The sequence below is a fragment of the Seriola dumerili genome, unplaced genomic scaffold (genome assembly GCF_002260705.1).
Source record: "Seriola dumerili isolate Sdu_G_001 unplaced genomic scaffold, Sdu_1.0 BDQW01000011.1, whole genome shotgun sequence".
Classification (NCBI taxonomy): domain Eukaryota; kingdom Metazoa; phylum Chordata; class Actinopteri; order Carangiformes; family Carangidae; genus Seriola; species Seriola dumerili.
The window spans coordinates 4,657,350-4,675,740 of NW_019174266.1; the positions used below are offsets into that span (position 1 = coordinate 4,657,350).

Consider the following 18,391-nt stretch of genomic DNA (forward strand, 5'->3'; position numbering starts at 1 on the left):
ACGGCCTGAAACAAAACAAACCCAAAAGCTCTCTGTTATCTACTTTGTTACTCATTGCAGCCCTTGTTGACCTTGAAATGACAAAGAACATGTAATCATTACGAAAGAGGTAAGTGTTTATCTATTCTACAGGGTAACACCATGAAGCTGAGATGAAGCTGGGTGATGCAGCAGCACAATGACCCTAAATATCAAAGTAAATCTACAACAGAATGACTTCAGACAAAGAAAATCCCTCTTTTGGAGCGTCCCAGTCTGAGCCCAGACCTTAATCCAGTAGAGATGCTGTGAAATGACCCGAAGAGAGCGACTCACACCAGACATCCTGAGAATATGTCTGATCTGAAGCAGCTCTGTAGAAAGAATGATCCAGAATTCCTCCTGACCTATGTTTAATGTGTGTGTGTGTCCAGAAAAGACACAAAAGATTATAATTACTTGTGTGACATTATCTCAGGGACACTGCGTTATGTTATGACCAATCAATGCAGAGAACCAAGTCATTCCAAAGGGTTAACATCCTTTTTCTTGCCACTTTATGTGGCATGTCCACTGTCACTCTGCCAGTGTTATTGCACTGTTGTCGTGACTCACCACTGACTATCATCCTGTCCTGAGGGCACAGTGGCATATCGAGCCTCCTACAGACACAGCGAAGAGGAGATAAGCTGAATGCCCTGAGGCCATCTGGGCTCATGGAGGGTTTACATACCTAGAGCACTGAACTGACGCACGGAGGTAGCTCGGGTCTTGTCGTGGACGCGGCTGAGACCGCAACCTTTCGGCACACTCCAGGGCGTTGTGCTGGCTCGGCTGTCCCTCTCCTCGGCTGTATCGTAGACCTCCACGTGGGGAGGGCGCTCAGTCAGGTTTTTGCTGTAATGGCTCAAACCGTATTGGGCAATCTGGATGGCATAGAAGTAGCCTTGAGGGCCCCACTGAGTGGACAGAGGCACGCCTGGGTGGAGAGGGAGGATAAGGAGAATGATGTAAAATTAAATAAAGAAAAAGATAGCTTCAAATACCAAGGCTGTGTTTTTTTTTCCCTGGTTGTTACTTTTATAGTGTTTTGAAATGCTTTTAAATCTTGTGCTTACACGAGCATCTTCTTTATGTTAAGGTTTTTCTTTGAAGCTCTTCGCTGACTATTTCAAGTGAATGCTCCTTTTTATGTGACAGCAACAATACAGCTTTTTTTTTTTTGCTTGAGGAAAGACTAAATCTGCTCAGTGCTGTGTCACATTGAGTTCATAACCATGGTCATATCAATAAAACTGCTACAAAATTAATTATTCATACCAAAAATACAAATTGTAAGACTTTTCAGTAATTGGATGAGACCGGTTATGGCAACAACAAAGATTCAAATATGGGCCTATTCTGTAAACACAGAAAACAAACAGAGAACAGAATTAAAAAAAGGCAGAAAAAAAAAGTTAAAAAGCAACACCACCAGCTGTGGTACATGCTTGGACGGTGTGGTGAAATCCAAGCTAATCTACAGCGTTTCACCGGAGGCGAGCTTCCCTCTTCACACAGCCAGAAATAGCTCAGGCAGGAGAATCACTCTGATTAACAGATAGTTCACTTAAAGACCTTGTGACAGAGCGAGCACCCGTGAAACCCAAACCCCATCCTTCTGAGAAGAAGAACATAATATGCTGAGATTAGGGCTGGTGGTAATGTGCCTCCTCCTTTCAAACTAACACACAAACCTGTTCTACTTCTCTTAACGACAGTTCTGCTGTTTTCCTGAACAGAGACACGTCGCAAAAAGACTCCATTTCATTTTGTTGTTCTCAAACGTACTTGACCAGTTGCCTGACCCCACAGTAATAAAACATGAGTGAAACTTTGTTTTTATAACACTTTCATACATAAGACACAGCTCAAAGTGCTTTAAAAAACCCAAAGAACAAACTGAACAACAGATAAAATGACTGGAATTGAAAGGCAATAAACCTTCACTAATGTTTTTGACTGTGAGACTAAATGTACACACTGGTCGCGCAGGAACATGCAGGAAAAAGTAACACATGATGCCATTAGTCTTTCGGTTCTTACTACCAATATATCAACTATATGTAATAGTTAAACAGAAAAAATATTAGAAATGATCTTACTGTTCTGGAGTGGTACTAATATCTACCTTTGGTCTTCCCACAGTGAGAACATGACATCACTTTTCACCTGTCAGTGAGCAGCTTTAGCAAAAACCTTCCATCCCTCCCTGATGCACCCTCTGCACAGGTCCCTCCTACAGCAGAAGTAGATGCAGTGACAGGAGCATGACCCCTCCCTGATGTCGCATCTACCAACACTGGTAATTTGGTTCAATGGCCTGTCCAACCACAGCCACATCACTGAGGACTCAACCCGGGTTTTTGAAGTGGTGAATGGGACATCTGCACCAACCCTGTTCTATTTGCATATTTTGATGGAGTTTATGCACATTGCTGTGTATGTACATTGTATGTGCATGCTTTGGATAAAATGCTTTGACTTCGCAGACACAATGTCAGCTTCTTAATTGTAGAGTGGCATGTTCAGCCATTACATGTGTTGGATGAATGAATGGCACAGAGTCAGAGGATTTTTACCCATTACCAATTTTTGCTTTGGATCTGTTTAGAGACAAAGTGCTCAAACACTTGCTCAGATTAATTAGCGGTTGTTTTGTAATGTATTTACCATAATGCACTTAATTACAATAATTTTCCCTGACATAAGACAGTGTAAGTCCCTATGAGTGTTAGAGTCGTGCGCAATATGCTTGAGTGAAATCATTTTAATAGTCAGCAACAATCACAGCACACCCTGTTTCATTTCAAACATCCCCAAGTGATGCATCTGAAATATGCATTTTCTTTGACCTTTACTCATGGAGCATGAATTTATGTTCCATTCTATTAGTTTATATTTAATGGGACAAGTACAGAACACGGATCAATGTCAGATTCCACAGTGAAGAAGTAAAGTCCCAGAAACACTTCCTGATTGAGAACTGCAAACATTTGATTAATGTGTTCATAAAAGAGTGAAAAGAAAGAAAGAAACGCACCCAGGCTCAAACTCTCCATCCCCACACAAACACATATACTTCCAATCCCCTGCCAGACTTTCCTCCATGCCTGTCTTGTTACTGGCATCTCCCTTGACAACTTAAGTCAAATGACTGTCAAAATCCTAACACTATAACACTGCGCTACTCACTGAATAACGCAAAGTAATCCATGTGGAATTGACTGTTAAGCCCCCCACATATTTTCATGACTCCAGAGAGCGGACTAGAACTTGAAATCTGAAAAACTAGGTCCTCTGCCAATTACAGCAGGTTCTAAGACTACTGAAGTTAATATAGCAGAAAAAAGTGCCACACCATCTTATTGTTGTGCATCAGTATTCCTCCTCCTTCTTCATCACTCGCTTTATTTTTGACCTCTGGGAGGTCAGGGAAAACTTGTGCGTGTAGACATCAAAGCTGATTTAAGCAATATGTTCAATATTAACAATGTGTCATATGACAGAGTCGATTACTGTGAATTAAGACCCAACTCAGTAGGTTCCCTTAGATAAACTCTTTTCAAGCAAACAAGCTCTCACTGTGAAGACCCAAAGTAAACTGGTGGAGAAATCACAGCATGTTGCTGGAGCTGGTGGAGCCCAAAGCAGAGCTAAAAGGCCAGTGAATATTGGACATCTTTTTTTGCATTTTTTTTGTCAACACATTAGCCATATACAACAACTTGACAAACCAATGGTCTATTAGGGCTGTGTTTTTTATTATTTCTGCCTCCTAGTGGCTAAAACAGCTTAATGCACCTTTAATATTTGCATTACAACTGGATATTCTCATATCATTTAACACTTTCTTTATTTAGTTTGATATTACACTTCTTGCTTCTTGCTGCTAAACACACAGGGACTGAACAGATTGCAGCAGCTAGCTGTAACCCAGCTGTATAATGTAATTATATGAAAATCACATGCACTGTGGGTGCAAGCCTAGGCACAAATGAAAAGACTAACGCCTGCACACCGACTCCAAGCCATAATTTTATTTATTTTTTGACAATACACAGATTGAACTGGGATCAAAATGTTGTCTATTTAAATGAGGTTGATGGTTTGGAGTCGGGGCTATAACCACAACAGTTTGCAACAGTGTCCTGGATTCTGTTCACAGACTATTCTTCCAAGGCCCCTCTGTCTTCTCTAGAAAGTGCTATATTTATCTTTTTCAGCAGGCTGAGTGTGCACAGGGGTTACGTTAAGAGAGACCGGGCATCATGTATGTGTTTGTGCCAAGAGTGTGTGTGAGAGTGTGAGCATTTTATCAAGCACTTAAAAGACGTGTTTTAGGAGTGTGTGTGTTTGTGCAAAATGTTTAAGAGATGGTGGTCTGCAAAAGAAAGGAGGAGCGAAGATAAAGGTGGTTAAAGAAAAAGCAAGAGACCCAAAAAACGACAGATAGTGATTTAAGAGGGTGTTGTTAGAGAGGATTATCTACTTCCACTAATGATAGTGCCCTGGCTGCTGGAGCTTCATTTTTCTCAGCTACTGTTCTTTGTCTCATGGAGGCTCCGGTGAAGTAACCCTCTACTATTACACCACGAGCCCTCCAGGAGATGTGACAAGTAATGACACATAAAAGTGCTGTACTCTTTAAGTGTTTCATGACTTAATATTTTTTTTCATCCTAATAGTATCACAGTTTAAAGAAACAAGTAACTGCTACAGTTTGAGATATCAGTACAATTTAAGTGGGTGTCCAGTGCTAGAATGCTACAGGGATGTACAAGGGTCATTACAGCATTTAATGCATACTGCTGAGGGTCCTGTTAAAAAACTTTTCCATTGGTGCATTGGGAGAGAAATGCTCCCATGACCTTGATTAAGCCCTGAGGTACCTCTGACTGTGACAGGCTAATTAATGAACTGCTATTTTCACCTATAAAAATATGCTAAGTTGAAAAGAGGTGTGCATGTTTGCGGGTGTGTAGTGCTACACAGCAATGAGCCTTGGGCTTAATTAATAGACCTTGATAAATTGTGTGTGTGTGTGTGTGTGTGTGTATGAGTGCATGTGTGAAATTGTGTGCGTCTGGGAGTGTTTCCTCAGTTCTGTACTAAAAGAAACTGTCTGCAGGCAACTGCAAGGTGAGAATAACTTCCTGCTCCTCAGCCCACAGGTACTAACAGATTTGGCTATATTCCTATCTGACCCAATTTCCACTCTATATGTTCCCTCCCACACATGTGCTGTAGTGGGCCACAACTATGGTAAGAGTAACATAATTTGTCTCCCATAAAGGTCATTGAGTGGGACAGCACTTCTCTAAAAAGTACTGAGAACTACAAAAATAAAACAATGCAATTTAATAAAAAACAACCAAAGTCAATAGAACTAATAGAACAACCTCTGACCTACCTCACAATTCAGGAGTATATGACAAAATGATATTAATGCTTCTAGCAGATTTTAATATGAAGAAAACTACCGTGTGGCTCTGTTTGTGTGATGAACAGAAGAGAATATTTCTGTCAATACGTAAAAAAAAAAGGCCAATGTAGGAAATTGCACCATCAATCTCAGCAAAAACACCAATTTACTGCTGGCAAATTGTTTTTACAGACACTGGCTATGATTACTCATCAAGCTAGTGAGTGGAAAAGGAGTCAGGACTGTGGCCCAATAACTACGAATCACACCCCTTCTGTCATTTTCCCTGATGACAGTGATAGGTTTGAATCTTTAAGGGAAGGTTTACGGGGGGTAGCTGCTTTATTTTGACTTCCTGGTGTGATAGTATTTATTTTCTCTTACCGGTGGCTTTAACTATTTGACAAAAGGGAAGGATAATGAATATCTATTTTGTAATTTCAGGCAAGTATGAAGGACCACTTCTTCAAGCCAGTGGGGCACAGAATATATTGCTGATAATGTGGTTTAAACTAATAGCCTTTTAAAATGAGCTATTGATCCTCCCTGGCAATTATTTTAAAAGGAACCTTGAAAAGAAAACAGCTTGGAGGTTGGACAGAAGACGTGAAGGAGCAGGGAAGGATACATTCACTTATCCGAGATCCAGCAAGATGTCTATACAAAGAAATGGAGACGGCGTCTGAGTGAAGAAATAATACATTTTTAAACCTGGTTTGATGGTGTTAGTTAAAGAAAGAAAAGTTAATTGCATTCAGGAATGGATGGCGGAGACCGTAGGCAGGTGCTTTGGAAATATGATCTGATTTTAAATCACATCATCGCATTTACGATGCATCACTTTGCTGAACTAGAGCCTCATTAAGCAAATCACATATTTCTTAGTTATATGGGGTTTATTAAAAAACTTAAAAACATATCAACATTCATCATTAAATGTGTTTGTAAATGTGTATGTATTTGGTCTCAATAAAACTAGATTCATGTTGCGTGATGGTGTATATTACAGAACAACTGCCGCAAACTGGAGGTTTACTTTAGTTATCATGAAAGGGAAATACCATTGAAAAGTAAATCCAGACTGTAGTGAGATATGTGTTTTGTTTAAATGATTTGCACGTTTATGTTGGAAGTGTATTTGCATGTTGAATATTTGATGCTCCTGTATCTTATATCATGTGAAAAAATAAAAGATAATTGTTTGTCGTCAGTCTGCGGGCATTTTTTCCCATGAAATGGGACAGCTGATCTTGACCGTGCACACCTGACACTTATCGAAAAGTCTGGATTCAAAAGCACGTTGACTTTCACGTTTGCTTCTCGAGCATCTAAAAACACAGTAAAACTTTGGGGTTTTTAAATATAATGGTATTCAGATGCATAGCAGCTCCATTTTGTGTACCTCTGTGCTCAACTGTGTTAACATCAATAATAAAAGTCTTACCTTCCACTCCACTTATACACTTGACACGGTCGCGGACCTCCACGTTGTATCCCTCAAACGACATGAAGACTCCATCGGGGTGGTAGGGCTCCCGCTGCGTGTAAACCTTTGAGTAGCTGTGCTGGAACTCGAAGCGATCGTAGCCGTCGTACTGCACCACTTTGCCGTACACCTCAAAGTATTTTTCCATCCAAGTGAACGGCAGGTAGATCTCGCCGCCCTCTCGCCGCCCTTTTATGGTTGATTCATCGTTGATCAGGCAGTCAATTTCTTCATACTTGACCCCACCTACAACCCCAACGACAGGCGGGGGCTCTGGAGGTTGTGGAGGGTGCTGTTGGCTGCTGATGCTGGCATCGCCCACCTTGGGACTTGGAGCCACCAGGGCGGCACGAGGCAGGAAGCGTACGGCGGTGTCACTGGAGCATCGGTTCCACAGCAACACGGTGATGAGTGTGAAGAGGGCGCAGATGACGATGAGGGTCTTGTAGTTGACCCGAGCAGCCAGGCAGCGCATGGTCGCAACTCACCTGTGTGACACAAACACATGGGATACATAAGAAGCCAGTAGGATCCATAATTCAGTGACAGTCATTATATGTTACTGAATCCTTATTATCATTAGAGAACAAAGGACGAAGTGTGAAGAGTGCATATCTAAATAAAATGACCTCAGTACAGTCCATAACACACCACACAACTTTCACTGGGAAGAAAAAAAGAAAAAAGAAATTTGACAAAGAGTACATTTACATGAATACAAGATGTTTTCGTCTGAGCATTTGTGCGGACAATGCCGGCTCTGTGGTGCGAGTGTACAGTTTGTCCTTCCAACAAGAAGGTTTCTGAATTTTACAAATAGTCAAATGTTTAGCAGAAATCGCTTGAGCAGGAAACTGCCTTATCTAGACTTCTAGAGGCTTAGTGTCAGCTTCGGTTTTAGTCAGACTATGAATAAAATCATTTTGAAAACAAGGATGCATTGTTGTGTAATGATCGTGTGAGTATGAGTGCATATAAAAAGCTGATTAGAAACACTGTTACACATATCCAGGTCCACAGCACCAGCTTTCTCCAGGAGGTGAGATGATGTTTAAAGAAAAAAAACTGACTGTGACCTGATGTAAATTCGTGACCTCTGAACGACATAACAGCACTCTGCTCTTTTACAATAAGTTTAATTTTCTAGATCAGTGAAAAGTCAGTTGATTCATATTAATGAGGTGGATAGTAATAAAAAATAAATAAATAAAAGTAATGTAATGCAAATTCATAATGCTGCATGGTACATGGCACAGTCGAGTGTAGCGTACAACTCTCATTCTTACATGAAACATTACATAAACCCAAGAGAGAGCTGCTTGGAACAACTTTCCTTAAATAGATGACAAGTTGTAATTTGTATCAATCTCATTCCTGCTCCCTTTTGTTTGCTGAGGAGACGTCCAGCTGGGGATGAGTCATAAGCACCGAAGCAGGACAGAGCTGGTGAATGTAGAGTCTGTTGCTAATTAAGACTGTATACTGCAAACAGAGGCAAACTGTGTGTGGTCGCACATGCAAAATTGCACGTTTGTGACCAATGAGAAGCTCTGGATTGTGCTTTGATTACCACTGTGTGCATGTGTCTCTTTAACTACCCAACAAACAACCACTGTCTGCAACAGACTAACAGTAGACTTCAGTAGACTTATTTATTCAATTCTTATTTTGGGTAGATTTCAAGTTACTTCTGCTTCTCACTGAAACTTACAAACTTTTCTATTCGTTCAACATTTTGGGAAATAATGATAATTTGCTGAGTGATGAAAACACTGACACCACTGTCATGTCCAGCTGGAGCCCGCAGCAGGTTAGCTTAGCATAAAGACTGGAAATAGGTGGAAACAGCTAGCATAAATCTGCCCAAAGGTAACAAACTCCGCCAACCACAACCTCTAAAGCTCACTAATTAACATTTTAGATTTTGATTGTTTGTGTTATTGATCTCATCTAACTCTTGCCAAGAAAGCAACTAAGTATTTCCCAATATTACTTCTCATTCAAACTGGATCTCCAATCAATTTCCACTAGACAAATCTAAAATTAATTTTAAGGTTCTTTTATTTTATTTCAAGCACTGAATGAAATAAGGCACCAAATTCCAAGTTTCTCCTAAGTTATCCACCGGTCCAGTTGGATCTCGTACAACACACAAAGCCAATCAGACGTGTTAGCGGACTGGTCTGGATTCACGTCTTCATGTCCTCTGCGTGTCTCTGGTGTTTTCACCAAGCCAGCAAGAAATCAATACACACATTGAAGTCTCCTCCTCCACACTAATTACAGCTCATAGAATTTACCATTACAGTGATAACAGAGCTGATGACAGAGGACCAACCGAGCCACTACTAAAGGTCAGCTCAATTATTGTGCATTAATTGGACAATAGTAATCAGCTATAGCATTGCAGAGTCAAATGGTAGTGCGAGCAGCCTCTCGGACAAAGTTAATGTTTTAGATGACTCTTAAATAGGAAAGTGGACCTCCACAGTGCTTAACAAGCAAATGTTGAGGGAGTGCACGTTAGTGCACTTTTGTGTAATAAAGGGATTTATATGTGTCTAGTAAAAGAGCCAGGGACATATTTTTTTCCCACTACATAACTGATTCATTTCTGTTCGACAAGAAAAGTAGAAAACCTTTTAAATACTTTCTTTCATAGAAGCTCTACTTTAAAACTTTTTGCTGTTGTGTTCTAGTCAGTGGAGGAAAAAAAAAAAGCTTTGGTGGATCTCTGTGCCTGATAAATTATTGCCACACATAAAAACTATCATTGATACTTGGAGAAATGTCAGCCTGGTGCAGTAATGAAAGATTGGGCCGATGGGAGCTCTGTCAATGCTGAAAATGTGAGGCGGAAGGCCTGGGGACTGCACCCTGAAAGATAAGTAGGACCAGCCTGTCAGGGAACCAACTATAAATAATTGGCTCGTTTTATGTGATTCGTCGCTTGTGTTGAGCTCAGGCTCAAGGTGGATAGACATGGGCTTAAGCACTGCAGCATGGAGAGGATCCTAATACCTCGCAATGACTAGGAGACAATTCACAAACACAATTTACCCTGACGCCAGAACAGTATACACACTGGGATAGTTAATGTCGCGGGGAAGCAAATTACAAATGCAGTTGGTTTTTGGATCAAAAATCATGAATGCTCTGATTCAGGTGATCTCAATCTGTCTCATTCACATCTGACATACAAATAAGCGTTTGCCTATTTGCAATGTGGTTTAAACTAGTTCCAGAGGCTGAAAAAAACAAGGAACTAACTGGAGACATGAAAATTTCTTATCAAAAAAACAAGAGAAAGACAGAGAGAGAGAGAGAGAGAGAGAGAGCGAGAGAGAGAGAGAGAGAGAGAGTGCAGCAACAAAGCTAAATTCAACAGCAACTAAAACTTTATTTGTTCCATATTTCATTGCAATTAATTAAAAATAGCAGCAGACAAAACTCAGTAACATTCAAACAGATTAACGAGATATATGACACACTGTTGAAAAGTCACTTGTCAGGCGATGACTTATTTGGCAGGGAGACGTGCAAATATAAAGCGTGTTTTATTAAGGAAGAATCCCATCTTGACACAGTTAATATGCTCAAGAAATGGGTGTCAACCTTCTCACACCAGGGCGGTGACATGGCCCTGTCCTAAACCTGTCTTAAAAACCCATTTTCATAAAAAGGCTATTATCATTATCATTATAAACCAGGCCTGCCTGTAAATGCGTGCTGGCTCTTAATCAGTGAGTTAGAGGCAGCCCAAACTTGGGTCCACGCTTTATCTTCCTCTGTTGCTTATCGTCCTCCAGTGGCTGCATGTCACATCTGATACAGTTTATAAGGGAGAACACGTAATATGAATTCAAGGACAGAACTGAAATCAGGCTGTTGCAGGTAACTGGTATAAGCGTTATGGAATGCTCACATGTGCAGAATCAAAAGCTGGGACAGCAAGAGACTGGTATTCATAAGCTGCTTTCACACATGCACGCCAACCCTGAACTTTTGTAGACATTCCCACCGAAACTGAGGCACAGAGATGCTTACAACTCTGCTCCACTCGTGGAGTTGGGATCTCATTCAGCATAAAAACGGTACTGCAATGCCATTCAGTATTGCCCACAACACGTACCACGAGGTAAAAAACGACCGCGAATAAAGCTATTCAGTGCGGTGGAGCTCGGGCGAAACAGCACAGGGTCATCCTACAAAAAAGTCGAACCCAGCTCAACGGTTGCTGCAACGCAACATCATCCGGTGAGGTGCTGTGTTAACTGCACAAATACATGCACGCACACATCTCTGCTGGAGTATTATAAACCTTGCCACAGCGTTGTGGCATCTGATGAATCTTTTAACACTTTTATTCAAACTGCACTTCCTGGACCTTAACAACATGCCCCCCCCCCCCGTGTTGCTTTATTTCAGGGCTGCAGCATCCACACAAACAATAGTAACTTTTTATTTTATGCCGTGTTCACGAAGTTGATATGAAAAATTCAGTTTAACGCCGTTATTGATGTCCTGAGTTTTGACAGACGAAGATGTAAATCTCATCAGTTGCCAATGCACAAGTTAATTACAAGGCAAACAAACAACATTTAGCTAGTTACGCTGACAGTAGCTGCATTGTCTCTGGTGTATTTTGACCCAGATTCACTCACATCTATTAGGAGTCGGCTCTCAGTGGAAACAACAATATCGGTTGTTTTATTCAAAAGACTTGAATGACTTATGTTTACATCTTCCTGACAAGCAACTGAGTGAGACGGTCCTCGCTCAGTAGCAAACAAAGTTATACGACTACCAAACCCAAGTTAGAGCGGTTATTTGAGAAACAAGAAAAACACTTGACCCTGCCATCTTCTTTTTTATTTGTTTATTTTCCCGTAAAGGAAATCTTTACCTAATGACAACAATTGTTTACTGTCGTTTAACCAAGCAGCTTTACTTACCTAAACTTCATCAGACATGAACTCTAGATCAGAAAGATCAGCTTATGCATACGCATGATTTTTGTTTTGTCATTAGGTACGATGACTAGCTGTTTATACAATATGGATGGGTTTTTGTGTAATCCACTGGTTATCAGCTCACGGGAAGGTTTGCATAGATATAATCCCACTGGTAATAACACTGTTTGGATCTGGAAGGAAAACTACACTGACATAAAAAAGATAGATGCAACTAGACAGGAGGTGAAAGGCAATCCTGTTGGAGGATAAAAGTCCTCCATGCTTGACAGATAAAGGCAAAAGACACTGGAAAACAAAAGCAGCTTTTCAGCTTACATGCTCCCAGTGTCCTACCTCAGGAAATTGAAAAGTGCCTGAAATAGCAGGTAGTGACTTGGTGAGACTTGCAGATTTTTATATGATGGTCTCAGGCTTTGTGAGTACCTGAACAATAAAAACTACACCATGAGCATTGATAAATGCAGGGGAGACAGAGAAATGAAGGAAGGCGTGTGCTTTAAAAAAAAAAAAAAATCATTTGTGTTTTTGCAAACATAAACTCTTATTTCACCAATTTCACTGGCATTCACTGGATTATTTAGAGGGGAATAGTTGTAAAACACATTTTCTCATATTAAACAATAATGAAATTAATCAATAATGAAAACACTCATTGCAGCCCTAGAGATATAATCACCATCACAGCAGCATTATATTTACTGATAACTAAATACAAAATGGTCTTCTTACAATATGCTCATCACAGCAAATTGCTGGTAAGTCACGTCTGACTTAAGCTCTATGGTCCCTGGATGATAAATGCTACATGATATTGTTGACAGCTCTACACTGTGGTTGCATGATCCAACAGACTGACAGGACGAGCAGCTTCACAGTCCTCCTGACAACCTGACGTCCCAGAGCGCTCACATGTCCAATAATACACTGCTTTTTTCGCTGCTTCTGCAAATCATCAAAGGCTTTAGACTTTGATTGTGAGCATTTGCCTTGGAGCTGTGATGAACTGTAACATATGTGGATCTGCAGCTCTGTGGATACCCTGACGTTTGCTTCATCAAATGCAGGAAGTGATCCCCCGGCTTAAAACTGTGGGTATTAATTCTGCCAGACATAGATAACAACTAATAACACATGCAAATATTTGGATGTCTTTATCCCCCAGATCCCTGGTAATAAAGCTGGGAAAATTGTAGCGGGCATCTTATACTACCAGGTGTTTGTTTATAATGAGAAAGTGTTTTCAAAAAACATCTCAGTTTGAGCAGTGCATGAAATCAAATCTTTCCAAAGGAAAAAAAACACATCGTGACCTTGTTAAATGCACTTCGAGTCAAACTAGCTGCTAATCTCCGTCTTGGTCCCTGGTGCAGAATGTACAACATTTACAACATTGTCAAAACTGCTGCAGCACTCGGCATAGCAATGGGTGAATGGAGTTGTTTTTCTTCTACTGCTGTCCTCTGACGTAAAAATCACAAGCCGTCATCACAGCAATAAAAGCTGAGTGCTTGTGAACCACCCTTGGGGAGCTATTGGAGCAGAAACCTGGTGTATGTGTGAGGTGCAGGTGTTGTAGCCCTAACTAAACTCCTGACATTTTCACTGCTCTCCTCCACGGGTGAAGTAAGGAAGGAGTTTGAGACTGCCTGTAAATTATCAGCTTATGCTGAAGCTGTGAGGCACGTTTGCTCTTGTGGAGATGGGATGGTTTGTGTGGGTCTGTGTGTATGTGTGTGCATATGTGTTGTGGGCGTCTGATGTGGTTCTGAGCCTGATTATGATAATGTGTAGGAATCAGGGTGAATTCAAGGCAGCAACTGACAGGGGAAAAATGACTTGTATCTTACTACCACTTAATGTGTGAGTTAAATGACTATAAATCTCTTTTGTTACCTGTTGCAATACTCACACTCTAGTAAAATTCACTGGGGAACCCTCAGGGCCTTCAGACGGCCAAACGTATCAGCATTTTAAATGTTATATTTAGTCTCTTTCATTTAACAATTATCCTCTTCTAAATCTAATTTTAGCCTTATTTTCTATCAAAGTTTTACCGTCCTAAAACCAAGAAAATAAAGTTATCCAGTCACAGTCATCTTTTTTTTGCCTAGCGAGAAAAAAGGTAGCTAGCTGACTCATTGGTTAGGGCTTCATAACCGGAACAGAAGGCCTGAAGCTCAATAGCTGCATGTGTTTGTTTAGAAAGTGACAGGTGAATTAACCAATCAGATTTTGAGATATAGCGGTGGGACCACAAATCATTGGGGGGGCTGTAGCATAGAAGGCCTTGCCCTAATGCTCACAGTTCACCACCGGTAAAATGATGCATTATGTTATTGAAAGAAACTATTCAAAGTGTTGGTCAATAACATAAACCAAGATATTTTAACACTCCCTCTCACACATGAATAGTAAATTTCAACAGCATGAGCAAAAATCATTAGACCTTGTTTCGTAAAACGTCTGTAAACTACAAGGTTGAGTCAAACATATCAAAGCTGGCACTGATCTGAGGTCAGTTATCGAGCTGTTAACGTTTACATTCAACATTCAGCTTAACATTTCCACGGGTTCTAACAGACTTTTGTACCCTACTGTATGTCTGCAGCTCACCTTCGCTTCCGTATCACAAAGTAAACAAAAGAATGTAAACACAGTTACTGCGGGGAATATGAAGCACGATACGGGCTGATCATTTACAACACATACATCTTGTGTTGCAGAGGTGATTTCAGCAGAAGAAATCCGACTCTCAGCTATAAAATCAAATCCTACGACTATAAATCAAAAGCTATGCATATAAATCAAAACCCAGAGAACTCCTGTTAACCCCTTGTGTGGACCATCCAGCTAAGTCACTTGCTAGTGTGTAATATGGCAAGTCAAGACTGTAAGAAGACAGTTTAACTGGACCTGTGTGTAAAGTAAAGATAGTAACCAGGACAAGTAAATCAATTCAATTTTATACATTTAGTGCAGAATCTGCAGTCACCTGTTTCAGCCTTGCCATTGTGTCTGCAGACCCTCCCTCTCTCACGGACTGCAGCTAACGCCACACAGCTGCAGTCACAGTGAGCAGAGGTCTGCATATTCATAGGGCAGCATTGGAGACTTGCTTCAAGCAAAACTGCCAGTTGTACTGTCACTAATGTCTGCCAAGCTGTCATTAGATTTGTTAGTGTGTCTTTTATATAAAGTTGCTAAAAGGTTATTAAGAGTCACTAATCTTCACAATGTCATCTCAATTAGTGGATTAATCATTTAGTCTATAAAATGCTAGTAAACAGAGTAAAAACTGATCACAGTTCACTGAATCCCAATGTGATGTCTACACATCTTGTTTTGCTGCTCAACGGCTCCAACCCCAAAATATTCACTTTACTAAAACATGAGGTAAAGGAAACTGGCAAATCCTCAAACTGAAAAATGACTTAAAATGATTAACCAGTTATGAAAATAGATTCAGATTAATTTTCTGTCATTTGAGAATCAAGTCACTGTGACACAGTTGCATATTTCATGTAACACTATGGTGGTTTCGAGTGTGATCACCATCACCAACTGTAAAGTATGCACAAGTTTAGGACAAAAACCTTGGTGTTACTCCACCTCCTTTCTTCCTGCATCACTCAAAGGAATGGCTCAGCTAATAAACCAACACAACAGGCCAACACATAACTCGCCATTACTGCTCAGTAATACAACTTTGTTTAGAGGCAGCCGAGAAGTGAGTAAACTGCTTTGAAGTTAATGTGCCTGTGTGTTTTATCTCTTGTTGGGGGATTAAGCAGGTCATTACCAAAAAGCTTATAACTGTGGCCTACTGAGGGATTAAGCGGACTCTTAATCAAATGGAGGGGAGACAAGAGAAAAATATATGCATCATTTTAGGAGGCAGGTCATGCAAGCTGCCTGCCCTACAACATCATAGAAACAAATGTGGACCTAAGAAACATGTGGCGTAACAAGCTAAAAGCTAAGAAACAAATGGTAGAATGTGGTGCACATGGTCTACAGGTGCTGCAACAAGTCGGACAGTTAGGGGGGAAATGGCGCTGTATGTCAACAATAGTCTAACTATTTTGTTTTAGGCTAACAAAAAAAACAACAAACTGCATTCCAATTATGTTGTATATCCACATATGAGTGTGATTATACTAGTGCTGTATTGGGGTGTGTGTCAGCGCCTTAAGTCCAGCAGCATCTCTTCATGCAGACACAATTACCCGAGTTATACAAGCTAATGCACCCAGAGTTAGTTCAAAGAGCTCTGTCGTTCCTTATGCAATCAAAAATGATTCAGTGATGACAAGAGGAGGAATGCAGGGCTTAGGGGGACTTGTTACAGCCATGCTTTTTCGTTTCATCATACAAGCAAGACCAGGCCATTTTCACAGTGGATATAAGAGTATGCAGAAGATTTAATTTGTCCATGTAATGAAGTCTAGCACAAATCTGCATGCAGAAGAGGTTACACTGCATATAGAGCATGTTATCTAATTTCATCAAACGAAATTAGCCATTGTCACAACTCAGTCATAATAAAAGAGTGTGCATGAACAAACTATCTACACAAAGAAACAATAAATAATAAAGAATAACCTCCTCTGCATGGGCTAGTTGTCACTCGACAGTGAAGACTTACACTGACCTCTAATCCATTCACAAAGAAGCGCCCAACATCCTCTCAACGTTCACCTCCGAGTCTTGACACAGCTGGTTCTTCTGGTACTTTCTGCTTGCAGTTTCCTCAGCACCTATACATGAGAGAGGAGAAAGTAGATTTCCACTACTGCAGAAGTGATGTATGAAGGCACATAAACATACATCCACATCTGTATGCATGACAAGCAAGTGCATGTACTATATATGAGGGTATGTAAAAGAGCCTGACCAAGGCTGAAAACGATATTGATAAACAATAAATTACTTCAAACCTACTCCGGCACTACGATTAACTTAACACCTGCCTACTGCTTTTCAGGGTCACATGGAGGTTTTGGTCGAGCCTATCTCAGGACGCACCGAGTTAAAGTTGGAAAAAAATGCTGGAAAGGCGGCACGTTCACAGGCTCAGTTCAATCAAGTAGAATATTCACATATCTGGCAAGGTTTAAAGCGGCAGTCACAGTTGCTGATCAGCTGATAATCACGCAGAGGAATGAATTCTTCAGTACGCCGTGCATCTCGGTTTAAGCAGGCTCTACATTTTTCACATGAAATCCTTTGACAGGCTAAATGTTTCTGGAGCTAAAACATGACTGATTGCCTCAGCATGCTAAGCAGCTTCTCAATATAAACTTTTTTCTGAGGGAAACAAAATGAACTGTTGTATTTCTTTTCCACTGTGGCTAATTATAACCTTAAATCAATGGTCCATAGACTTTGACACTGATGCACTACAAACTAAGATGAGGAAACAAATTCATATTTGTAATTGCAGCCATGATGAATTTATAGGCTTTCTGACAGCAGGGTCATTAATGTACAACCAATCTATCAGTGCAAATATGCAGAGAGTGACATGGATACTTTACTCTGCAATTAATCTCACCAATGTATTTCTAGCCCCCGTTGAAACAGGCTATTAAACTAAAGAAGGTGCTAAATCGCCACATCAAAGAGAGCATATTGATCTTTTTATGAAATGGGCTTATTGACAAAGCACTTAAATTTGTTGAAAATTAAACCAGCTGGCTTTGCTTCTGCCATTGCAGGCTCACTGCTGGAAGAGAAAATAGACAGAGAAGGCAAGGAATAAAATAAGTCCAAAACAACATTGGTATTTTACATTATGATGCAGTCTAATTAGGGATGAGTTAAAGGAGTCGAAGTACCAATTATTGCTATTGCTGTAATTAATCCCAAATCAATATCAGATGATACACATTTCTGCTGTCTTCAGTGTTAGTCTGTCAGATACAGGCAAAGTATTGAGCTGAAGAATGTAACAGTAAAAGATCAGAGCACTGATGCCTAGCTGACTGACTAACTAAAACTCCCTCATTAACATACAACAGCTGACAACAGCTTGTCTGGTTCAAATAAGTAACTACAGAAGATGCAGAGAGACCAGCTTTCCAGCCTCTCTGTCAGTCTGTCTGTCTGTACCCCAACCCCGGCAGAAGAGGCAAAATCCCAAAAATGAACAAAATTAATTCATGTTCAAAACCTGTAGCGAACAACCTGCTTATTCGATCCATACTGCATAAGGTTTGCAAAAGAAATTCAATTTTATTTAAATCTTTCTGACCTAATATCACTGTGATGACACACTGGGAGGATGTGTGCGTTTGTGTGTAACCTGCCTTCATCTGAAAGATGGAACATGTTGTACCCAGCCCGAGTGAAAAGGAAGTATAAATGTCAGCAGTCTTAATCAATATTCCCTGGCTACTGTTTGGGCGTACTGATGCTTTTTTGAGGCAGGTGTGCTGCAGGCAGATGGTGAGAAGTAGAAAATGAGAGTAAATGTCACCCTCGCTC

General features: G+C 40.5%; 1 protein-coding gene across 1 annotated transcript in view; it reads right to left on the reverse strand.

The window, feature by feature from the left end:
- glce (glucuronic acid epimerase) overlaps positions 1-18,391 on the reverse strand; it is a 53,839-nt gene that overhangs the window by 12,049 nt on the left and 23,399 nt on the right. The window contains exons 2-4 of the mRNA XM_022747961.1: positions 16,557-16,662; positions 6,888-7,417; positions 713-958 (exon numbers count right to left, since the gene is read on the reverse strand). Of these exons, the coding sequence (XP_022603682.1) occupies positions 713-958; positions 6,888-7,404 (763 nt within the window). The 5' untranslated portion in view covers positions 7,405-7,417; positions 16,557-16,662. The remainder of the gene's footprint in view (positions 1-712; positions 959-6,887; positions 7,418-16,556; positions 16,663-18,391) is intronic.